This window comes from Panthera pardus, unplaced genomic scaffold (genome assembly GCF_024362965.1).
Source record: "Panthera pardus isolate Hobbes unplaced genomic scaffold, ASM2436296v1 HiC_scaffold_1, whole genome shotgun sequence".
NCBI lineage: Eukaryota > Metazoa > Chordata > Mammalia > Carnivora > Felidae > Panthera > Panthera pardus.
In genome coordinates, this window is record NW_026526654.1 from 21,533,410 (window position 1) to 21,559,145 (window position 25,736).

At 40.8% G+C, this 25,736-nt stretch overlaps 1 protein-coding gene across 1 annotated transcript in view; it reads left to right on the plus strand.

Annotated features, from left to right (window-relative positions):
* Window positions 1-25,736, plus strand: part of SLC15A1 (solute carrier family 15 member 1) — a 56,427-nt gene that overhangs the window by 24,693 nt on the left and 5,998 nt on the right. The window contains exons 6-18 of the mRNA XM_019444037.2: window positions 1,593-1,692; window positions 1,869-1,959; window positions 4,663-4,746; window positions 7,228-7,310; window positions 10,322-10,408; window positions 11,213-11,302; window positions 13,411-13,455; window positions 13,615-13,647; window positions 13,732-13,820; window positions 14,322-14,403; window positions 16,225-16,344; window positions 17,676-17,822; window positions 18,678-18,727. Coding sequence (XP_019299582.1) covers window positions 1,593-1,692; window positions 1,869-1,959; window positions 4,663-4,746; window positions 7,228-7,310; window positions 10,322-10,408; window positions 11,213-11,302; window positions 13,411-13,455; window positions 13,615-13,647; window positions 13,732-13,820; window positions 14,322-14,403; window positions 16,225-16,344; window positions 17,676-17,822; window positions 18,678-18,727 — 1,101 coding nt within the window. The remainder of the gene's footprint in view (window positions 1-1,592; window positions 1,693-1,868; window positions 1,960-4,662; window positions 4,747-7,227; window positions 7,311-10,321; window positions 10,409-11,212; window positions 11,303-13,410; window positions 13,456-13,614; window positions 13,648-13,731; window positions 13,821-14,321; window positions 14,404-16,224; window positions 16,345-17,675; window positions 17,823-18,677; window positions 18,728-25,736) is intronic.

Consider the following 25,736-nt stretch of genomic DNA (forward strand, 5'->3'; position numbering starts at 1 on the left):
AAGAAATATGTGTTCAATCTTCCCTGTTTTGGGAACAGAGCTCCTAAAACCCTTGGAATTCCCTAAGTGATGAGAGTGGTGAACTGTCTCTTGTTATGTTGATGAGGTGACTTTGGGGACCTGGCTAAGGATGGAGCCTGGTTGCCAAAAGAACCAATTATGTGACTAGAGAGTTGGAACTTTCATTCCCACCCCCTGACCTCCAGGGAGGGGGAGAGGGCCTGCAGATTGAGTTAATATCCAGCAGCCAATGGTTTAATCAACCATGCCTATGTAAGGAAGCCTCCATAAAAACCCAAAAGGACAGGGTTGGAAGAGCTTCCAGGTTGGTAGGCACAGGGAGGTACGGGGACAGAGGCACCCTGGAGAGGCCGTGGGAGCTCTGTGCCCCTTCCCACCTATTTTGTCCTGTGCATTTCTTCTACCTGAGTGCTCCCAAGTTATATCCTTTTATGATAAATTGGTGATCTAGTAAGTAAAGTGTTTCCTGAGTTCTGTGAGCAGCTCCAGCAAGTTAATTGAACCCTACAAGGAGGTCGTTTATACTGATTTATAGCCAGTAGGTCAGAAGTACAGGCAACAACCTGGGATTGTGACTGGTATCTGAAGTTCAAGGAGATGGTCTTTGGAACTTCCAGTTTGTAGCTCATCAGTCAGAAGCACAGGTGACAGCCTAGGCTTGCCTGTGGTGCCTGAAGTCGGGGGGAAGGCAGTCTTATAGGACTGAGCCCTTAACCTGTGGAATTTTTTTTAAATTATTTTTTTTAGTATTATTTTTTGTCAAGTTAGCTAACATACAGTGTGTACAGTGTGCTGTTGGCCTCAGGAGTAGATTCCCATGATACATCACTTACATAAAACACCCAGTGCTTATCCCAACAAGTGCCACCTTCGATGCCCATCACCCATTTCACTCTCTTTCACCCTCAGTTTGTTCTCTGTTTTTAAAAGTCTCTTATGGGTTTCCTCCCTCTCCGTAACCATATGGTTTTTTTCTTTCCCTTCCCCCATGGTCTTCCGTGAAGTTTCTCAACTTCCACATATGAGTGAAAACATGATATCTGTTTTTCTCTGACTGACTTATTTCACTCAGCATGATACCCTCCAGTTCCATCCATGTAGTTGCAGATGGCAAGACTTCATTCTTTTTCATTGCTCAGTAGTACTCCATTGTATATATGTACCACATCTTTATCCAGTCATCATTTGATGGACATTTGGGCTCTTTCCACGATTTGGCTGTTGTTGAAAGCGCTGCTATAAACATTGGGGTACATGTGTCCCTATGCATCAGGACTCCTGTATCCCTTGGATAAATTCCCAGCAGTGCTGTTGCTGGGTCGTATGAGCTGTGGAATCTGATACTGTCTCTGGGTAGAGAGTGTCAGAATTGCTTTGAATTGTAGGACACCCAGCCGGTGGCCATGAATTGTTTATTGTTAGTATGGGGATTCCCCTCCCTACACTGGAAATTGGGCCCAGGAACCCAAAGAGAACCACTGTCCCTGGTCCTCTGAGGGAAATTAGAGGACAGAGAGACTCCTGCTTTGAAGAATCTCACATTTCTGCAATATCCCCTCTCCTTTCCCTAGGGCACTGTCCATGATTGGCCTGGCCCTGATAGCTCTGGGAACCGGAGGAATAAAGCCCTGTGTGTCTGCATTTGGTGGAGACCAGTTCGAAGAGGGCCAGGTGAGATCACATGCCTTCACAGAAACTACATAAAACAAATATAAACATCCAGGAATTATTGCACGGACACCAAGTTTGTTCTCCATTTGATTCTTTTCAAGGACCGATCATCAGCCACATTTGATCAGTTGATATATAACCAAAGTCATATTGTAACCTTATCCTTTTAATTACAGGAAAAACAAAGAAACCGATTCTTTTCCATCTTTTATTTGGCCATTAATGCTGGAAGCTTGCTTTCTACTATCATCACTCCCATGCTCAGAGGTAAGACATATCCGGTTTTCTTTTTTTGAATTATGGGGAGAAAGTCAGGTGGCAAGTTTAAGTCCTTGTTTTGTTTGTTCGTTTTGTCCCTCTTTTCTCCCATTACGGATACTGCTGTCGGATACTTCGAAATCCAGAAAATGAGCTTTGTGTCGGATACTTCGAAATCCAGAAAATGAGCTTTGTGTCGTCTCTAATCCTATTTGACTCCCTTATCCCAAAGACCACTGAAGAATCTAAAACACCCCTAGCATGGCAATCATTTTTTCTAAGTTTTTATTAATGCAAAGTCTTTACTCACAGTAAGAGAGAAGGCAAGAAAGAGGTGCTGTTTGGCAACCAGACCTGGATGGATCGTACTTGGCATTTGTGCCTTTGGGCACAAATTTGTGCTCCCCAGCGATATGCAGTGAGTTAGGAAGAATTTAGTGGCAACATTTTATTCTTTGCCTTCCTCTCATCTCAACTATTTCTTGTTGGGTTTTTTTTTTTAATTTTTTAAATGTTTATTTAGTTTTGAGAGAGAGAGAGAGCGAGAGCGTAAGCAGGGGCGGGACAGAGAGAGAGGGAGGCACAGAATCTGAAGCAGGCTCCAGGCTCTGAGCTGTCAGCACAGGACCCGACGCGGGGCTCAAACCCACAAACCGTGAGATCATGACCTGAGCGGAAGTTGGATGTTTAATCGACTGAGCCACCCAGGCACCCCTTAGCTATTTCTAAAAGAACTGCCCGGGAAGGAGAAGGAGACAGCAGCTGTCAAGAGCGCTCAGATATTTGTGTTTGCTGACACTCCACTGAGAGTCTGTGAATTTCCCACCTGAAGGGACTATCCGGGGACAGATTAGACCAAAACAACCCTGTGGTGTCCACACTGAGAATCAGATTCAATGATGAAAGAAAATATTTTGTGGGGATTTATGTATTTCTGCCTGGAGTAGTAGTTTGAAGATGACCCTTAAATCCCATTCCAACTTGTTTTGTATAAACATTTAATAGCTTTGGGGCACCTGGCTGGCTCAGTCCATAGAACATCCGACTTTTGACCTCAGGGTTGTGAGTTCAAGCCCCACATTGGGCATGGAGCCTACTTAAAAAAATAATAATAAAGATACTTTATTCTTTCATTATGTTCCCTCACCTCCCCCACTTCCAGCTTCTAGTAGAATATGTACTTATGCATGTTTGAATTACAGAATGTGTTAAAGGATAATTTTAAAGGTAAAATCCTGGCTCTCACACAAATATAAAATGAGCATGTGCTGAGATTTTATATGACTGATTAATTAGTGAAGAAACTGGAGGAACACTGCTACAATCAGCTCCAATAAGGATTTGAATAACAGAGATGTACGCTCTTCCCAGAGGGAAGAGTGAGTTTGCATTGCCACGAACAGAATCATTTGGACAGCTATGAACAGGAAACATTTGCGTGACTGTCAATTTTCTACGAGTTAACTTCTTTCTCTACCGAATTGTGAAGTGGTTAGTCAGTCAAAGACAAAGTCAAACCCCTTTCGGTCAGATTATTCCTGGAGGCTCCATTTCATTGAAAGAATTTCTAGGAGACCCTGGGTGGCTCAGTCGGTTAAATGTCCAACTCTTGATATTAGCTCAGGTGGTGATCTCATGGTCATGAGATCGAGTCCCATGTCAGGCTGAGCACGAAGCCTGCTTGGGATTTTCTCCCTCCCTCTCTCTCTGCTCCTCCCCCACTCATGCTCATGCTCTCTCTCAAAATAAATAAATAAACATTTTTTTTAAAAAAGAAAAAGAAGGAATGTCCAATAATCTCTACTTCTCCTTCCAGAGTCTTAATTTTTTTTCCTCACCAATCCTAGGATTTCAGAGCTAGAATGGATGTGCAGTCAGAGGTTAGAAAACTATGGCTGATGGGCCAAATCCAGAAATCTGGACAAGACCATCGATTTGTCTATTGTCCATGACTGCTTTCACCTTACAAAGTCAAGGTTGAGTAGCTGGGACAGAGACTGAATGGTCCACAAAGCCTAGAATATTTACTTCCAGCTCTTCACAGAAAACTTTGTTGACCCCTGCCCTGGGCCATCTAATTGTTTTTTAAATAGCATGAATTCAGGAACACACAATCTTGATTTTCCAGGGTACTTTTGATTTTATTTACTGGGTCCCCTATCTTCAAGTTATTGTATCCAGGTCACTTTTAACTCTCCCACCAAGAAAATCCATATAAGGATTCCCACTGATTTTGGCTTGGCCAGTGTCAGACATCTATTTAGGGGCTAAGATTAGAACCTATGTTCATCTCTTGCTCTTTCTACTACAAAGCTGCTGGGCTCAGCAGACAATGAAATTGATAAAGCAAATGGATAAGTCTAGAACATCAAGTAAAAACAATATGTAATAACCAGTTAGGGATTTTTAAAAAAACGATAACCATATATGAGCATTAAAAATGCCATAATGAGGGGCACCTGGGTAGTTCAGTTGGTTAAGCATCCAAGTTCTGCTCAGGTCATGATCTCACAGTTTGTGAGTTCGAGTCCTACGTCAGGCTCTGTACTGACAGCTCAGAGCCCGGAGCCTGCTTCAGATTCTGTGTCTCCTTCTCTCTCTGCCCCTCCCCTGATCATGCTCTTTCTCTCTGTCTCAAAAATAAATAAACATTAAAAAATAAGATTATAAAAAAATGATATAATGAATTTTAATCTTATAATTTCTCCCCAGTTCAACAATGTGGAATTCACAGTAAACAAGCTTGCTACCCACTGGCATTTGGGGTCCCTGCTGCTCTCATGGCTGTAGCTCTGAGTAAGTAGAAATCAGTTGAATTAGTACAATCCTATAATCAGGTCAGACCCTCACATTAATTATTGTGACCAATTTTTTAAAACTTCATGGAATAAATTGTAATGATAATTCCCATGCTCTGAACATTCAAACAAAGTAGAGTTGGCATATTACTTCAGAGGAAATAAGATCAAAAAAGAGTTTACAGGAAATGGGATCAACTGAGTTGGGCTCTGAAAAGTTTGACACTATTTAGGCAGATTTAAGGAGAAAAGTGACAGAATCTTTTAGACTAGATGACCCCATGACCGAACGCTTTTGCTCTTATCAGCGTGTGCTCGTCTCCAGCTTGCCTCAAGGCCCGGCAGCCTGGTCCAGTTAGCGTTTAAATACTTCCAGTGAACATCCAGATTTCCATAATACATCATCTCGAAATGGTTCTACCAGAGTATCTTCCCATTGGGAGGAATATATGTGTCTATTAGATACATTCATTCACACATTAGTTCTTGGCACTGGCTTTTTAGGAAGTGTGGACAGTTTTCGCCCTAGGATAGTCTACATTGAAAGATGGCAGGTGTCTTCGTTTCCTGGGACTACCGTGACAAAACACTACAGACTGGGTGGCTTCATTAGAAATTTATTTATCATCTCACAGCTCTGGAGGTGGGGAATCCAAAATCAACATGGTGAGAGGGCCCTGCTCCCTCTGAAGTTACTGAGAGGGATCTCTTCCAGGCCTCTCTTCTGCCTCTGGTAGTTCCCTGGCCTGATGCAGCACAATGCCAATGTGCCTGTGGCCTTCCCCTGTGTGCACATCTGTGTCCAAATTTGCGCTTTTTTGTAAGGCCACCAGCCATATTGGAGTAGGAGCCCCCTGAATGACCTCATCTTAACTCGATCTTCTGCAAAGGCTGTATTTCCAAATGAGGTCACATTCTGAGGTCCTGGGGGTAAGGACTTCAGCATCTTCTGGGGGCGGGGGGTGGTGGGGGTCGGGGACACGATTCAACCTGTAACGGTAGTACAAGCAGGAAACAGAGCCCAATACGCATCTCAGGCCTTTGCAGCTTCCCACTCAAATGAGAAAGTGCTGGCACTATCACTTTCTCTGACTTTTTTTCAGTTCTTCATAGTGTCAGTTATGCCCCCTCTTAACCCTGTTTGTTCAGCTTGTAGCAAATTAGCTTCACCCTTACATCCAAGCCAGAATTCAGCATTTTCCCTTTTTTTCTGTGTCCATTTCCTTCCATAATTGTTTAAATACTGCCACACTCCCCTAAAAAGCCCATATATACCTACTCCTCTCTGATTCTGCGTAAGGAGATAAAAAAAGGATCTCAAAAGCTGTTGTTTGAGGCCAGATGCTGTAGTCAGTTGGCATTAGGTAAATTGTCATTTAGTTTGCATGGGTCATTCTTACATCATACAATGTTTCTCAAATGGAAGAATTGAGAATAGGCCAAATTCTATGCATCAATGCTGTCTCTTGAAGTTTCTTTCAGCAGCAATCTTGTGCTTGAATTAGGCTTAAGTAATCAGAAGCTTAAAGATTAAAATATTTGTTGGCAAAACAGAGTAGACTCCATCTATGAGTATCTCTGCCATCTCTGTCTGGATTAAGGAAGATTGGCATCGGGTGAGGATTCAAGTATATTTCTCTTTATTCAACCATAAAGAACACCTATAACACAGGCACATACTTGGACATATGCTTTGAGAGGTAGCACTTCTCAAAATCTCAGGCCCTCTTAAATTGAGGAAATTAAGTGGCATTCCATCAACCAATCGGTGCTTTTAAATGATTAAACTGTGGTATTGGACAATCAGAAATCCTCATACAGTACTGGGTTTCCAGAGTCTCCTGAAGGAATGCTTTTTCTATTTTTACAATATGCCTTTTCTAGGAAGATCCATGGAAGAATTGCCTTATTGTAAAAGTGCTTTAACCTTGTAAAACTGTAGCCGCAGATGCAAAAATTCACCACTGTTTTTCTGTACCGTGACCACGGAATGAACTCTGCCACACATGATTAAGTAAGGTTTTAACAAATTAGTTTCTTCCTTTTTCTGAAGATTTATTAAAAAAGAAGAAACTCTTCTGCCATTGCAATCAGAAAATTAAGGCTGTTTTTTGTCTTTATAGAATTATGTGCTGATCTGTTACGTGAAAGCACTTATTCCTTTGTCTCCCTATGCTTAAGAATAAACCTTGCACTTAAATAGCCGTATGGAGCATCTGTGAGCCACCCCAAAATGTGGGAAGTGGACAGTAATAGGCTCTAATGTTGGTATATGACAGCACAAATATACCACCGCTCAAAGCTTCTGTGATTGTTAGGATCAAAAGCACTTTCCAAACTGGGACATGGGAAGGCAAGCCCATTCTGTGAGTAATCCCAGTATTTCCAAAACAAGGTTGTAACTCAAATAAAAGCACATCTTCTAGGTCACAGGTAGTTCTGTCAAACGCCTTGTTAACGTCTTCTTTTGCCTTCCCAGTTGTGTTCGTCATTGGCAGTGGAATGTACAAGAAGTTTCAGCCCCAGGGTAATGTCATGGCTAAAGTTGTCAAGTGCATTGGTGTAAGTATTTCAGTAGCTTTCTCTGTCAGTGATATATAGTCACCCCAGAACCTTCTACCTCCTTCAAATTAAAATGCAATGAAGCATTGACTTTTCTTTATTTTTTTAAGTTTATTTATTTTGAGAGAGAGAGAGAGAGAGAGAGAGAGCATGAGTGGGGAGGGGCAGAGAGAGGGCAAGTGAGCTTCCCAAGCAGGCTCCTCACTGTCAGTACAGACCCTGACGCGGGGCTCAAACTCACGAACTGTGAGGTCATGACCTGAGCCAATACCAAGAGTCAGACACTTAGCTGACTGAGCCACCCAGGTACCCCAACATTGACTTCTCTTTAAACATTTTCTTAATGTTCTTAACTATTTTGGTAATTAAAGTTTCTTATAAAACTGACCAAATGGAAAAGGACACAAACTGAACTCAAAAAGGGAGAGATAGAAATGGCTCTTGAACTTTCGAATTAGATCGGTAGTCAAAGAAAGGCAAAGCAGAGTGACTGTTCAGCTATCACGCTGGCTAACCATGGCTGATGCGGGTCGGGAAGAGTGAAACGGAAGTGGAGAGGCGAGGTTTGATGCTGCATCTCAAGGGTCTGGAGTGTCAGTAATGCTACTTTCAGAATTAAGACTAAGAAAATCATTTTTTAAAATGAACACACAAAATGAACACAGATTCAAGTAGAAGATTATCAATGTAATATTTATAACAGCAAAATTTTATAACACAAAATTGCAGGAGAACAGTGCTTAACTTCTAGTAGATGTAGCCATGCTATGCAGCCATCGGAAGTCTTGTTTCCAAAGACAATTCGGTGACAGGAACATGCAGAATATGGTTTCTTCCATGTGCATCAACGTGATGTAATGCATACAGGCACATTTAAAGGTAGGAAAGGGGTGCCTGGGTGTCTCAGTCGGCTAAGCATCTGAATTCAGATCAGGTCATAATCTCAAGGCTCATGAGTTTGAGCCCCACATCAGGCTCCATGCTGACAGCTCAGAGCCTAGAGCCTGCTTCAGATTCTGTGTCTCCTTCTCTTTCTGCCCCTTCCCCACTAGCATTCTGTCTCTCTCTCAAAAATAAACATTAAAAATTTTTTAATAATAATAAATTAATTTAAAAAAAATAAAGGCAGGAAATAAATGTTATTGTCGATCTATGCCGTCCAGCATGATAGCCACTAGCCTCATGTGGCTCTCAAACATTTGAAATGTGTCGTGTGCAACTGGGAACAGAATTTTAAATTAGATTTCATTCAAATTAATTTAAATTACACAATTTCCTATATATTGCTATATTATATTGTGAGTTCTCACTTTTTTTTTAATGTTTATTTTTGAAGAGTGCAAGTGGGGTAGGGGCAGAGAGAGAGGGAGACACAGAATCCGAAGCAGACTCCAGGCTCTGAGCTGTCAGCACAGAGCCTGACGCGGGGCTCGAACCCACGGACCGTGAGATCATGACCTGAGCCGAAGTTGGACGCTTAACCGACTGAGCCACCCAGGTGCTCCTTCACTCTTAAATTTTAATGGGACACCTGGCTGGCTCAGTCTGTGCAGCATGCGACTCTTGGACTCAGGGTTGTAAGTTTGAGCCCCATGTTGGGTGTATTACTTAAAAAAAAATTTTTTTTTAATTTATTTTATTATTATTACTTTCACTCTTACACTTTAAAACTGATACTCAGTTCAGTGAGTGGAAAACTTTTAAGTATATTTGGAACAACTTAGGTATATAAATTTAGTTTTTCAAACATAAATTTATGAAAAGTAAATACAAATCAAATAGTTCTGATAAAAATTGATCATGTTCTGTAAGTATAAAATATGCCCCGGGTTTTGAAGACTTGGTATGAAAAAAGAAATATAGAAATTCTCATCGATTGTAATATTTAATATTATTGATTTATTATTAATAATTGTTTAAATAATTATTGATTTAATATTAATGTTATTCTTATTACATATTAAGATCATATGTAAGATCATTTGGATTTATTGGATTAAATAATATATAACATATTTAAAATGAATTTTATCTGTTTCCCTGTTACTTTTTTTTTTTACATTTATATATATCTTTTTTATTTTAATTCTAGTACAGTTAACATAGTGTTATATTAGTTTCAGGTGTATCCCTGTTACTTTTTTTCAAATTTTTATTTAAATTCTAGTTAGTTAACATATAGTGCAATTTGGGTTTCCACAATAGGATTTGGTGACTCGTAACTTACATACAACACCCAGTGCTCATCACAATACCCTTACTACCCATTACCATTTAGCCCATCCCCCTGCCCACCTCCCCTCCAACAACCCTCAGTTTGTTCTCTATCTTTAGGAGTCTCTCCAGGGGCGCCTGGGTGGCTCAGTCGGTTAAGTGTGTGACTTCAGCTCAGGTCATGATCTCAGGGTTTGTAAGTTCGAGCCCCGCATCAGGCTCTGTGATGACAGCTCAGAACCTGGAGCTTGCCTCGGATTCTGTGTCTCCCTCTGTCTCTGCCCCTCCCCTACTCATGCTCTGTCTCTCTCTGTCTCAAAAATAAATAAACATTAAAAAGAAAATTAAAAATAAAGAGTCTCTCCTGGTTTGTTTCCCTCTCCCTCCCCCCATATGTTCATCTGTTTTGTTCTTAAATTCCACAGATGAGCGAAATCATATGGTGTTTGTCTTTCTCTGATTGACTTAGATCCCTGTTACTTTGTACTATGGCCAGCCGAAAACCGAAATCACAAATGGCATACATTATATTTCTCTTGAATGCTCCTCTCTAGAGGGCCCAGAGAGTAAAGTAGTAAGAATATGACTTTGTTTACCCCACTCAAAGGCTCATAGTTAGAAAGAGATTAGGAATAAATGCAGGTTCTTTTAGCATCATCATTACACAAGTTTATACGATATATACGTTGCTTCTCTCACAAACACAGCTTTCCATTAAAGGCAGTTGTATTGAAATGTGTTTCCCTCATAAAGTAATCGGTTCTGTTTTGAAATGTGATTTTTCTTCCTTCCTTCAGTTTGCCCTCAAAAATAGGTTTAAGCATCGGAGTAAGGAGTTTCCCAAGAGGGAACACTGGCTGGACTGGGCTAAAGAGAAATATGATGTGAGTGACCGTTATCGCTGCAGTTTTCTTGGGGTCTTCCTCCAGCACGGGGACAGCCACAGTGGCGGTTCGTATGATTAAGGCCACGTGGACAAAATTATCAGTTGTATCCTTGTAAACCTGACTAGTGTTTTGAACAAGACTATGCAAGAATGTGTGTTAATGTTGAGAAGAACTTGATAAACGGTGGGTATAGCTGGAAACAACATTATCTTTTCATAGGTTTTCATTTGGTAGAATCGGTTATTAATTATGCGTGATTGTGGTCACGTAACCAGTGTGAAAACAGAAGAATCAGTGAACAGTGGTGGTGGGATTACATTTATTGGAATTACATTTAAATTCTAGTACTATGCCTTTTATTTATTTATTTATTTATTTATTTATTTTATAGTTTATTTTTATTTATTTTGAGAGAGAGAGAGAGAGAGAGAGAGAGAGAGAGCAAGCGGGGGAGGGGCACAGAGAGAGGAAGACAGAATCCCAAGCAGGCTCCATGCTGTCAGCGCATGGATGCGGGGCTCGAACTCACAAACTGTGAGATCATGACCTGAGCTGAAGTTTAGTTGGACGCTTATCCGACTGAGCCACCCAGGTGCCCCTAGTAAGATGCCTTTTAAACTGACATTCGCACTCATTTTAAATAGCTGAGGAATTCTGGGTTTTCTAAAAAAATTTGAGGGAGGATTCTTTGGAACAATTAGTCACCTCCCCGCTTGTCTCTGGTTGCACGTGTCTATACTGAAACAACACTGCTGACAGCTGTGAATGACACTGATTCATCCTTCCCCATTTCATCCACAGGAGAGGCTCATCTCTCAAATTAAGATGGTTACGAGGGTGATGTTCCTGTATATCCCGCTCCCAATGTTCTGGGCCTTGTTTGACCAGCAGGTAATGTAAAGCTGTGTGTGTTTCTTTACATCTTTATTTAGCAAAATTCCTTGGGCACTACCACGGACGGGGCAGTACTTAGTATTTAGCTTCTAAAAACGTTTTCTTCCAGTTTCTTTTTTATACTTCGTTTATTTACTAAGTGTTAGATCACACTGAGTTTCTTTAAAAAAAAAACAACAACACAACTCGAGATGGTTCTATCCACATTTCTGTTGCAAAACAATGAAGAAAATCAGGTGTGGTCAGCTTACAGAGCCTTGGGAAAGACTTGATCAAAGTATCTAGGACTCTTACCAGTTAAACCAAGAATAAAGAGCTTTTCTGCTGATACAGTGTGCTCAGAGGATGTACAGTATTGCCTTTTATGGGATCCACAGAACATTTAAGCTGAAAAAGGCCTTGATACCTTCTGCTCTAAAATGGAATGCTTGAGCTAGAAGTACCATCCAAGGATGTGAAATGACTACCTAAGTCATTCCGACCAGAGCAAGGAACTCAAACCCAGATCAGTGCCTTGTCACCCTCCTCTTGCTCCCGCAACCGGAAGACATGTGCCTAGGAAGTTTTCAGATTTGGGTTAAACAACTCAATGTGTGAATACTCGGTTGCCAGAGTAATGAGATAATGTTTCTTCTAGAAACTGCAGCTTTAAAAAAAATTATAAACGCATGTCCTTTTATTGTACAGGAAGGGTTATTAGAAGGACAGAACAACTCTTGGAAAAAATTTGAGTGAACACATTAATCTCCTTTATTGTAAGGAGATTTACAACTCCTAAGTTGTAAATATGGGATTTAGACCAGCATCTTAAGCACAGGGAAGCAGTTTTGCATGTTGAATAGGAACCAGCTGAATAGGAATCAGATTTGCTCTAGAAGTACACTCATCACCTTCTAGCTGTATGACTGGGGCGGGGGGGGCGGATTCTGTAATGCTCCTGGAAGGGTAATCGCCCATGGCAAGGCTGTGCGGATCAAATTAGAGACCGTGCATAAAGTGATCCATGCCTGACATCTCTTAAGAGCTCAAGCAGTGGTGTACTTCTTGACTTTCCATAATGCCTTCTAAATGGAGTTGACAGATTGAAAACTTTATGTGTTCAGTCCTCCATGGAAATAATCACATGTACCTGTATACAGTCCTGAATGCTCTTTATATAAAATAAGTTGAATGTAACTAGGCTGCAGGGTTAAATCCATCACTCTTTTTAAAAATGTTTATTTATTTATTTTGATGGGCGGGGGGGCAAGGGGAAGGGGCAGAGAGAGAGAGGGGGAGAGAGAGAATCCCAAGCAGGCTCTGCGCCATCAGCATGGAGCCCAGTGTGGGGCTCGATAACACAAACCATGAGATCATGACCTGAGCCAAAATCAAGAGTTGGATCCCTAACCAACTGAGCCACCCAGGCGCCCCTGAACCATCACTCTGTTGATGGATTTCTACTTCAGGACAGCCTAGACTGTCAAACACAGCTCTTAACAATAATGATGTTCTTGGAGCGCCTGGTGGCTCAGTCAGTTAAGTGTCCCACTCTTGGTTTCTGCTCAGGTCATGATATTGTGGTTCGTGGAATTGAGCCCCACATTGGGCTCTGCACTGACAATGCAGAGCTCGCTTGGGGTTCTCTCTCTCTCTCTCCCCCTCACCCACTCATGCTCGCTTTCCCTCTATCTCCCAAAATAAATAAATAAACTTAAAAAAAAAAAAAAAGATGTTCTTGAAACTGTGATGCCAGTGAATGTAGAATATCTTACGTGTACGTAGCTGCCTCCACCTTATAAGGTGATGCCATGCTTTCCAACAGGCCCCAGCCTGTGTCTTTATATTTCCTAAGGATGGCTGTCTCTCAGAAGAGCGCTTTCTAGATTCTTCCCTGGGGTTGAGAACTATATGTTGTGTTAACCTGTGCAGCAGAAATGCAAGTTGTTTGGTTTTACCCAGCGTGACAATGGAGCTGGAAGATAAACTTGAGGTTTAAATCCCATAACATTTAAATCCCATAACATTTCAGACCTCCTTCCTGCTCTGGAAGAGATGCAACATTGACTCGTAAAACATTTAAAACTCATGTTCCCAAATGATGCAGTGAACGTATTCATTTTTAGGGCTCCAGGTGGACGCTGCAAGCCACAGCTATGAGTGGGAAAATTGTAAGTTCGGGACGTCCAGCTATTCTCCCTCCCCTGGTCACCGCTCCTCTGTTTTAGTCCCTTCACCCTCTTTCCCTTCCCTGTCACGACATTCTTCATCCTCCCCAACTGATCACCTCTGGGAACTGATCAGTGAGAATCTCCCCCCGCTCTTTTCAGGGACTTCTTGAAATTCAGCCGGACCAGATGCAGGTAGGAGAAGATGTTTAAGTTGCTTTCTGAGATCAAAGTACCTTTGAGACAACAGCTAACGGTTCCTCTCCACTCCACCCACAGACCGTGAACGCCATCTTGATCGTCATCATGGTCCCCATAGTGGATGCCGTGATATATCCTCTGATTGCAAAATGTGGCTTCAATTTCACGTAGGTTCTCGGCAGGTTGGGGGTGGGGGTGAGGCCCTGTCAGTCCCAGGGCTTTGCAAATAGACCGCACTCCATCAGCTGGAAAGAATGTCTCCCCTCCCAGCACACCACCTATATGATGGGGTTTTTAAAGAGTTATATTTGAATGAGAGGTCTCTGTGCTGATGTTTCTGGAAATTTGCCCTTAACATAAAAGTGCTGTAAAAGGCAGCCTGAAAAGCTTCTAGTTAAAGCTTTCATGTATGTAGATGATAGAAATGTTAACTGTCATCCAACGTATCGCCTAAGCCACAGTTTCTAGAAATTAAATGTGAAAATGCAAATAAGCTGCGTTATATATATCCTTCCTCATCTCAATCAGAAATAAGAGAGGAAGAGATACTTTCGAACAGTATTTCACAGGGAAGTTAGTTTTGTTTGGGTGGATGGCGGGAAAAGAATGTTATCATTAGCTCGCTTGTGTATGAGGCTGGTTGAGAGTCACTCTTACTTACGTCTCAGCTCTTTGAAGAAGATGACAGTTGGAATGTTCCTGGCTTCCATGGCTTTCGTGGTGGCGGCAATTGTGCAAGTGGAAATTGATGTGAGTTGCCCTCTGGTCCCCCAGTGGCTTTTCCTGCGGGTCAGGTGGAACGTTCGGAAGGCTTCTTTCTCCGGGGCTGTGGGGATCAGGGGAGGCCAGGGTCTCTGCCGACAGACTGTCCTGGAGCCAGAGACAATGTGGATGTGTTGCAGGGGCAAAATGGTCCTTTTCAGGCAGTGCGCACTACAGGTTCTCGTCACTGTGAAGGGGGCAGCCTGCAGTAGAGTCAGATGGGTGTGCTTCGCTTGAGAAGTATGCATGGCGGTGACATGGGGGGTTTCCACTGACACGGTTTATGTAAGGGGAGCGGGAGTTCATGGAACTTGTTTTTCGCAATCTGAACTCCTAGGAAGTCTGGTTAGAAGTTCATCACTCAACAAACAAGAAGCACTTTGAAAATATGTAAATTGTCTTTGGGAAGACGCCTCTGTAATCTCAAGTTTCTAGTGATGTAAGTCCCCACTCCAGTCCACACTCAGTCTGTTGGACCCACAGGGGCACTAAACCAGGTTTCTAGTGCTGTTAGTTTGAGACCAGGCCCCGGAAACGGGCGTTACGTAGTGTGTAAAACAGGAGGTAAACACTCCCCTCCCACCTCTCTCCCCTCCTCCTTTCTCTGTCTCGGTCTGTCTCCTCCCCTCTGTCTCTGTGTGTGTGTCTCTTTCTGTCTGTCTCTCTCTGTTTCTGTCTTTATCTCTCCCTCCCTCCCTCATTCTCTCTTTTTAAATTTTTTTAAAATTTGGAATTGTGATAAAACATACATTAAAAAATTCACCATCTTAACCATTTCTAAGTATACAGTCCAGTCCTGTTAAATACATTCACAGCATCGTGCAATCAATCTCCAGAATGCTTTTCATCTTGCAACACTAAAGCTCTGTGCCCATTAAAAACAGCTCCCCATCTCCCCTCCCCCAGCCCCTGGCAACCACCATCCCACTTACTGTCTCTATGAGTTCGTGCACTCTTGGTACCTCATCTAAGTGGATTCATACACCAAGTGTTCTTTGCTGGGTGGCTTGTTTCACCAAGCATAATGTCCCCAAGCTTCTTCCATGCGGTAGCAGGTGTCAGAATCTCCTTCTTTGGTAAAGTGGAATCATAGTCCACTGTTGGATGAACCACGTTTTGTTTATCCATTCGTCCGTCAGTGGACATTTGCACTGCTTTCATGTTTTGGCTACCGTGCGTCGTGTTCCTGTGAACGTGCATGTACTCACTTGCTCTGGAACATAGCTAGCTTTGTGCAAAATGAACTGTGGGACTAGTGTAGGCTTCTAGACTAGAATAGAAAGGATTGCTCCAGGGACGCCAGGATTTGAGAGAGAGCACTACAGGGAAAAGGCAGAAGCCCTGAAGGAACGTGTGGAGGCAGGAGGGCATAGGATACCTACGGAAGGATGTCGAGAGCACTGTCAGGGCTGTGGTCCAGGCTCCCAAAGTTAGAGGGGATGATCGTGGCCTCCAGGAGAGTAGATCTCACGTGTCACAACAAGATAAACATTCACTTGGGCTGTGGTTACTCTGACCTCCTCAGATAGCAGGCTTCATAACCTGGTATCCTTTGACTTGGAGGTGGCTAGGTAAGACCCAGAGCAGCCTCTTTGTGATTTCTTCCATGTTTTGTACAAGCATCATTTTCTGTGGGTGCCATGAGGTGAACAACTGAAGACTTCACAGGGGAGTTTGGTATCTCAGCCGGTGCGGCTTTCTGTGCTGTAGCAGGGGTGGGGGTGGGGGGATGGTGACTGTTGTGCTAGGGCAAGCTTATCTTCAATATGCATGGAGACATCGCTGCTAATCTTCTTTTATTTTGCTCAGAAAACTCTTCCAGTCTTCCCCAAACAAAACGAAGTCCAGATTAAAGTACTGAATATAGGAAATGATAACATGACTGTATATTTTCCTGGAAGCACGGTGACACTTGACCAAATGTCCCAGGTAAGTAGAAGGGAATTCAACTTCCTTTTTTATCTTCTGACCTGAATTATAATAGGATTTGAAGAAACTGATCTTCTTGACCCTTATGTAATTCCTACAACAAGTCCAGAAGTGAAATGTCTTGTTATCTCGGTCTCATTTTGGCCTCACTCCAGACCAGTGTGCCTCAAACTTTAATGTACATGTGAATCACCTGGGGAGCTTATGAAATGCAGAGTCTTAATTAGTAGGTCTGAAATGCTGCATTTTTAACATGCTCTCTCGTGCATGGATCCACATTTTAAACAGCAAGGATCTGGCAGTGGTTCTCTACTAGGGGCTATTTTGCCCCCAAAGGGGACATTTGGTAATTTCTGGAAACATTTTTCATTGGCACAACTGAGAGTGTGCTCTTGGCATTTCATATGTAAGAAGCCAGAGATGCTGACACACAGTCCCACAACAAAGAATTATCTGGCCTCAAATGTCAATAGTGCCAAGGTTGGAAAACCCTAATCTGGATGGTCGCTGGTCTCAATTAGAGGTTCTCATCCTTGGGTCCATACTGGAATCGCCTAGAGAGCTTTGAAAATTCTGATACCTCATAGATTTTGATTTAACTGGTCTCACTCCTGTTCAGCCACGGTTGAGAACCGCTCCCTTATAGCTTATGAAACTGACAATCTCGAAGAAAAAAGAAAATTTGACTTCTGAGTGCTCAGAGCAGCCCAGTACTGATTGTCACCAGGGTTATGGCTTTTCCTCTAAAACTACTCTTTGACCAATGGTAGAAATGATTTCCAGAACATTTATTTTCATAAAATGAAATAATAGTAAAATGCTGTACAAAAAGTATAATTCTTGTGTAACACTAAAGAAGTTCATGACAGAGTCCAAAAGAGTGGGTGGGAGGCTGAGACAAACCAATGCCAGCTTCTGCAAGGCTTTTCTTTCTTCCTTCCTCCCTCCCTCCCTCCCTCCCTCCCTCTCTCTCTCCCTTCCTTCCTTCCTTCCTTTCTTTTTTCTTTTCTTTTCTTTTCTTTTCTTTTCTTTTCTTTTCTTTTCTTTTCTTTTCTTTTCTTTTTTCTTTTCTTTTCTTTCCTTTTCTTTCCAAGTAGCTTCTGTGCCCAATGTGGAGCTTGAACTCACCACCCTGAGATTAAGAGTCACATGCTCTACTGACAGAACCAGCCAAGCACCCCCCGCCCCGCCCCTCAAGGCATTTTTTTGATGTGTATGAACGTCAACTGGGGATGTCAAATGATATGCCATGGCAGTGTGCGGTTATTCTGCGTGACAGTACAGAATAAGATGCTATGGTATTAACTTTGACTCCTTTTCTCCTGTTATAGACAAATGAATTTATGACGTTTGATGTAGACAAACTGACAAGTATAAACATCTCTTCTACTGGATTACCCATCACTCCAGTAACTCATAAGTTTGAGCAGGGCCATCGCCATACCCTGCTAGTGTGGGCCCCCAATAACTACCGCGTGGTAAGTAGTTAGACACCTATAGCTGATTCTTTACTATTTGTGATATTGGAAACAGCCTGTGAATGGTGTGACTTTCTTTTACCCCATGTAGTATAATTATAATTATATAAGATCATCTTCAAGTCTTCCTTCTTCAAGGGTACAAGTCATTTGACTTCCAATAAAAGTTTGAGTGATAGATGGGAAGGATTAATATTAATTAAAATGTTTAAAAAGAACTTTGGGGCATGATATAGTGGGGGGGGGGGCGAGTGCATACAAGTCACACAGAATACATATATGCATTCTTAGCAACTTTTTGAGATAAAATTTTAAATATATCTTTAATTGTATTGGTTATAAAATTCACACTGAGCAATTCGAAAATTAAAGCAGTCCCTTAAAAATGTAGTAAATATATCAGGTAAAAGCAATAAAAATATACACAAAATATTTCATGACAAAACACAAGTGCTTATAAGCCAATCCACATATAAAGAAACTATGAAGGTATAGTTGAACCAAGTGAAGGAGTTGTGGGTATTCTATAAGGTAAATTTAGGTGACCTTCTATAAAACTGCAATATGGAATTAAGACTTCTTGGTCATGTGTTTTATTAGGGAGTTCTTGAGTGACTCATTCCAAATTCTTGGACAGTAGGGTTCTGTGGAACCTCCAGAAAGCAAGCATCAAAAATTGTGGAGGCTCATGTTAACCTTAAAGAAAACCAAGGCCAAAGGTTGGAGCCCTGCACATATAATCATTATGCCCGTGGCTCCTAGGATATATGTCAACGTCATTCTCCTTCTCAAAGGCTGAAATGGTAATCTGAACTTATTCAAGTGGATAAGATTTGAAAATGCTTTCTTTCTCAGGTAAAGGATGGCCTTAACCAGAAGCCAGAAAAAGGAGAAAATGGCATCAGGTATGTATATTTCTTTAAAACTTAAGTTTTATCAGCTTCTTATGGAAGTGATGATTCCCATAATAAAATCCAGCTGTAACAAGGAGAGTATGGGAATTTATCCAAAGAATGTAAGGCTGGTTCAATATTCAAAAAAAAAAAAAAATCAATCAAGATAAACTGTCATCTGAATAAAGAAAAAAATCCATATCATCATATCAATGGATGCAGAAAAAGCATTTAATAAACTTCAGTGTCCATTCATGATTTAAAAAAAAAAAAAAAAAAAAACTTCAACAAACTAGTAGTTGAAGAGAACTTCCTTACTCTGAAAAAGGACATCTAAAAAACCGAAGCTATCGTTACACTTAACGGTGAAAGTCTGAATGCTCTTCCCGTAAGATCATCCGCGCTCTCCACTCCTGTTCAGTATCCTTCTAGACACCAGTGCAATGAGACTAGAAAAAGAAGCATCTTGACTGGAAAGGAAGAAATAAACTATTCCTACTCACAGATGACATAAGTATCTGCACAGAATGTCCCAAAGACTACCAAAAAAGCTCATAGAATCAGTAAGTGAGTTTAGGAACAAGTGTAGAAATGGCACAAAATACAAGGGCAACACAACAAAGCATCACATTTCTATATGCCAGTAATGAATGATTGGAAACTGAAACTCTAAAACTATGCAATAGCTCCAAAAAAAGATAAAATACTAGTTGCAAATCTAATAAAACATGCTGTACAGTTCTATGAATTTTAACACAGGTCTAGATTCATATAAACACCATTACAACCAGAATACAGACCAGTTCCCCAAATCTCCCTCGTGCTGCCGATAGCCAAACCTCTCCTCCACTCCTCGCCCAAGGCAACCACTGATCTGTTCCCACATCTTTATCATTTTTTTGACTATTGCCATATACAAGATTTGAGAACAAAAACTACAAAAGGCTTATGAAAGAAACTAAGAGTGAGTGAAATAAATGGAGAGATATGCTGGATTCATGGATTAGAAGACTTAATATAGGGGTACCAAGGTGGCTCTGTCGATTGAGTGACCAATTCTTGATTTTGGTTCAGGTCATGATCTCAGGGTTGTGGTACTGAGCCCCGCATTGGGCGTTGTGCTGAGGATGGAGCCTGCTTGAGATTCTCTTTCCCTTTCCCTCTGCCCCTCCCTGCTTGTGCACGTGTGCACACAAGCCCTCTCTCTAAAATATAAATGAATGAATGAATGAATGAATGAATGAATAAAATAATTTTTTTAAGTTAGAAAAAAGGGGGGCCTGGTTGACTCAGTTGATTGAGTGTCCAACTTCAGCTCAGATCATGATCTTTGCAGTTCAGTTGGTTAGTTTGAGCCCTGTGTTGGGCTCTGTGCTGACAGCTTAGAGCCTGGATGGAGCCTGCTTTGGATTCTGTGTCTCCCTCTCTCTCTGTCCCTCCCCCGCTCGCAGTCTCACAAAAATAAGTAAACTTTAAAAGGCTTTTAAAAAAATAAAATAATAAAAATAAATTTAAGAAATAAAAGTTAAAAGAAAAGAAGACTTAATATAGTGACAATGTCAATTCTCCCCAAACTGGCCCCTCGGTTTAGTGCAATTCCTATCAAAATCATAGCAGTATTTTTCTATGACTTTTTCCACTTTTATTGAGGTATAAAATGACAAATAAAATCGTATATATTTAAAGTATTCAACATGATGATTCAATATATGTATACATTGTGAAGTATTTACTACAATCAAATTAACACAATCACCTTAGTTACCTTTTGTGTGTGTGGTAAGAATGCTTAAGATCTAATCAGTGCACTTGAAGTATACAATATGGTGTTACAAATTATAGTCCCCATTTGTACATTAGAACCTCGAAACTTATTCCTCTTGGAACTAAGTTTGTGCTCTTTAACCCAACGTGTCCCTGTTTCCCACCCCCAGTCCCTGGCGACCACCATTCATTCTACTCTCTGCTTCTATGAGTTCAACTTTTTTTTTTTTTTTTTTTAGATTCCATATATATGTGATGCAATGCAGTATTTGTCTTTTTCTGTCTGGCTTGTTTCACTTGGCATGATGTTTCTAGGTTCATCCATGTTGTCACAATGGCAGGAGTGCCTTCTTTTTAATGGCTGAATAATATTTCATTTTAATATATACATATAGATATATAGACATAGGTAAATTAGAGTTCATCCAAACTAAAACCCTTTGTTCTGTAAATCTCACTGTGAAGAGAATGAAAAGGTAAGCTACATTCTGGTGTAAAATATTTACAAATCATATATCTAAGTATTTGTATCCAGAATATATAAAGTACTCTCTAAACTCAATAATAAGAAAATAACCCAGTTAAAAAACAGCAAAAGATTTTGACATTACAACAGAGAAGATATATCCATTGCAAATAAACATGTGAAAAGATGTTCAACATCATTGGCCATTAAAAAAATTAAAATTAAAACCACAGTGAGTTGCATGACATACCTATTAGATGGCTCTAATAATTTTTTTTTTAACTGATAATACCAAATGCTGGTGAGGAGACAGAGTAACCATGCTTTTTTGAAAAACAGTGAGGGAGTTTCTTATAAAGTCAAATGTATACTTACCATACAACCCAGCCATCCATTCTCAGATATTTATCCTAAAGAAATGCAAACTTGGGGCATGAGGGTGGCTCAGTCAGTTGAGCATCTGACTCTTGATTTTGGTTCAGGTCATGATCCCAGGTTCATGGGATTGAGCCCTCCATCAGGCTCTGAGCTGAGCATGGTGCCTGCTTAAGATTCTCTCTCTCTCTCTCTCTCTCTCTCTCTTTTTCTCTTTCTCTCTCTCTCCCCCTCCCTCTGCCCCTCTTCTGCTTGTGCTCTTGTGCTCTTTCTCTCTCTCAAATTAAAAATAATTTAAATTTAAAAAATATTTTAATTAAAAATATATGCAAACTTATGTTCACATAAAAACTTATACACAAATGTTCATAGAGCCTCTAATCATAATCACCAAAGACTGGAAGTCACCCAAATGACCTTCAGTGGGTAATGGATAAACAGACAATAGACTATAGTACATCCACATAAAAGAATATTACTCAAAAAAGGAACAAACTATTGACATATACAATAATATAAATGAATGTCAAATGCATCATGCCATGAAAGAAGCCGATCTCAAAAAAGTTAGATGCGTACCATATAATTCCATTCACATGGCATTCTGGCAATGGTCAAAACAATTATAAGGATGTGGGAACAGATCAGTGGTTGGGAGTGGAGGAGAGGTTTGGCTATGGGCAGCGCGAGGGAGATTTGGGGAACTGGTCTGTATTCTGGTTGTAGTGGTATTTATATGAATCTAGACATGTGTTAAAATTCATAGAACTGGGGGCGCCTGGGTGGCTCAGTCGGTTAAGCGTCCGACTTCGGCTTAGGTCATGATCTCATGGTCCATGAGTTCAAGCCCTGCGTCGGGCTCTGTGCTGACAGCTCAGAGCCTGGACCCCGTTTCAGATTCTGTGTCTCCCTCTCTCTCTGCCCCTCCCCTGTTCATGCTCTGTCTCTGTCTCAAAAATAAATAAACATTAAAAAAAAATTCATAGAACTGTACACCAAAAAGCCAACTTTCTGTAAATACGCTTTTTAAGTAAGATGGAAAAATAAGAATAAGTTGGGGGAGAAATGAGAGTAGGTCTCCTATTTGGCTGAACTCCTACCACCAATCCCTGTTTCCTTGTGGCCACACATTAACAATTTTGGATTTTTGTTTTTACCAGTTACCACTAAAACATGAACTAATGGAGGGGAAAGGTAATATGATTAGGATGATGACTATTAATTATCTAATAGAAATGGTAAAGAAATGGAATTAACTTTTCATGTCTCCTTACCTCTGGTTTATTTCACATCGTTAGTATTTATAATATTTATCATTGCGTGTATTCCATGTGCTAGGTCAATTCTAAAAATAGATTAATATACAGGGTTTCCAGGTTGACTATATAAATATTAGCCACAATGTAATAGAAGTCTGAAAGAGAAGGAAACACAACTTTATATCCTTGAAAATATATCCTCAGGGCGCCTGGGTGGCTCAGTCGGTTGGGCGACCGACTTTGGCTCAGGTCATGATCTCGAGGTCCGTGAGTTTAAGCCCCGCATCGGGCTCTGTGCTGACAGCTCAGAGCCTAAAGCCTGTTTCAGACTCTGTGTCTTCCTCTCTCTCTGACCTTCCCGCATTCATGCTCTGTCTCTCTCTGTCTCTAAAATGAATAAACGTTAAAAAAAAAAAAAAAAAAGAAAATATATCTCAAATGGAAACGTTCTGAATGTCAAGATTAATTGGAATATTCTGTTATATACCTTGAATTGTTCGGTGGTACTACATCTTGATTGTTTTAATTTTAATTCTTTTTTTTAATGTTTATTTTTGAGAGAGAGAGAGAGAGAGAGAGAGCGTGCCAGCAGGGAAGGGGCAGAGAGGGAGGGGGACAGAGGATCCGAAGCAGGCTCTGTGCTGACAGCAGAGAGCCTGATGTGGGGCTCGAACTCACAAACTGTGAGATCGTGACCGGAGCTGAAGTCAGACACTCAACTGACTGAGACACCCAGGTGCCCCTGACTGCTTTAATTTTAAACTAAGGTTTTCTTGCACAACCTTTGTTTTTTCCTGTAACTCACTTGGCCTCTTGTTGACAAAAGGATAAACCTTTATCTCCAGGGATTGGATCAAGGGAAGTCACTTTCCTCTTTGAGAACCAACTCTCGAGCACGCTCTTTAATCTAACTGGGGCATTTGCTCTGTAGTCCTGAGATGCCGCTGTCCTCCTAGAATTGTCTGTTTGCCCAGGTTAGCGCCTTTCTTTCTTGAACTCCATATCATCTTTCTTGGACACCTTTCTTGTTTTGCTAAGACCGTGCTCAAATATCTGACCAAGAAAAGCTGTGAGGTAAATTGCGAGTCCCTGCTTGCCTGGGAGTGCTTTTCTGTTCTCACACTTGGTCACAGGTTAGCCGCCATTGTCTTCCCAGAACTCTAGAATCTTATCTCTGTTGGCATCTAGCACTTAATTGTACTCACGATAGATAGACAGACAGACAGACAGACAGCGTCTGCCACTCTCTGTAGTTGATTTAATTTCGTTTCACCAAGCCGTATCTTCTTTCTCCTTGGTGTGCTCAGGTTTCTCTGCAGTGTAACTGCATGTGGGTAGTAGCCAGCCCTAGGCCCTTTCGATCTTTGGCTCTTCTCTCTTTCTTTGTTCTCTTCTGTATGAGTTTGCTAAGGCTGCCATAACAAAGTACCACAGGCTGGAAGGCTTAAACAACAGAAAATTATTTCCTCATAGTTCTGGAGGCTGGAAGTCCAATATCAAAGCATTGGCAGGGCTGGTTTTCTCTGAGGCCTCTCCCCTTGGCTTAGAGATGGCCATCTTCTCTCTGTGTTTTCATATGGTCTTTCTTCTGTGGGTCTGTATCCTAATCGCCTCTTCTTATAAGGACACCAGTGATCTTGGATTAAGGCCCACCCTAATGACCTCATTTTACCTCTTGAAAGACCCAGTCTCCAAATACGATCACATTCTGAGGTACTGAGGGTTAGGACCTCAACATGTGAATTGGAGAGAGGGGGCCGGGAGACATAGTTAAGTCCATGACATCTTCTTTTGTGTCTTCTAGATCGTTCCTCCATCCCTCACGCTTGCACATACACACAACTGTCCTAGCAGACCCGGAAGGAAATCTTCTGATGATGGTCACTTGGCCCTTTCCTGATCTTCATATTTCGTCTGAGCTGGAAGTGCCTCTGGTATTTCCTTTGTGCCTCAGAATCATCATTTTCATTTCTTCAAAAATGTCTCCTAACTTTGGAAACTTTGAACAGTTTAAATCGTGGTGTCCTTTCTCATTCTGGTGCTATGCTAAAGCTTCATTCTTTTTCTCTTTCTTTAAATTGTCTTTATGGAGATACATAAAACCAGCAACATTTTACCCCACCAACCCACCCAGGGTGGTAAAAAGAGAAGCCAGGAACTTGTTTTCTTTTCACTGGCAACATTAAATCCTTAGTGGATCAAAGGATTTGCTATTTCAGCATTGTCTAGGAGACAACCCATTAAAAAGGGAAGTTCTGAAAAACTAATGTCAGAAACTGATAAATAGGACAACTCCAAGAATTTCGGGAGGTCAGATTTCTGAGTAATGCATGAATTAAAGAAAGAATACACCGAAAGAATACATAATTAAAATGGAATCCTTTTAATTATGTGGTATCGGTAAGTTAGTTGCAATACATACCTGGACTACCTTCAAAGAGTCCTTTACATGAAGTAATGATGCTTTGTTCAAAAGTTGGTTGAGAATTTGATATGGATCTTTCTCATGAATTTTTTAGCATTACATATTGCTATATATGTACATATTTACAAGTAATGTTTTTGAGCCTTTTTAAACTTAATATGTTATTTTCCTGCTTATGTTCTATAATATTATAAAATAGTATTTTAATATTTAACCATATGGCTATATGTATCCCTTATCTCCACTCACTTAAACCACTATATAAAATTCCACCGCGTAATTTATTTGCCCATTCTCTTCTTCAAGGAAATTTAGGTTACTGCCATTTTTCCAAACAGCCATAATTCACATTCATACATGTATTTTTGTCCACATGTGCAAAGTTTCCCTAGGGAGGTAGGCTTCAAAACTTTTATCACATCCAATAAAAATATTTTGAACATATACCCAAAATGTATGAATATGGTATCTGTTATTAAGTATATACATAAATTATTATACCAAATTAATAAATAATTTTAAAATATATTAAAAGAATGAGCAAAGTAAAAAACCCAATATTTTACAAGTATTTTTATTTACTGGTGGTACAAAAATTGGAAGTAAATCTTTGTGACCTTGGGTTAGACAGTGGTTTCCTGGATATGAAGTCAGAAGGACAAGCAACAAAAGAAAAAAATAGTAACTTGGGCTTCATCATATGGAAAGCTTTTTTACTACCAACGAAATCAT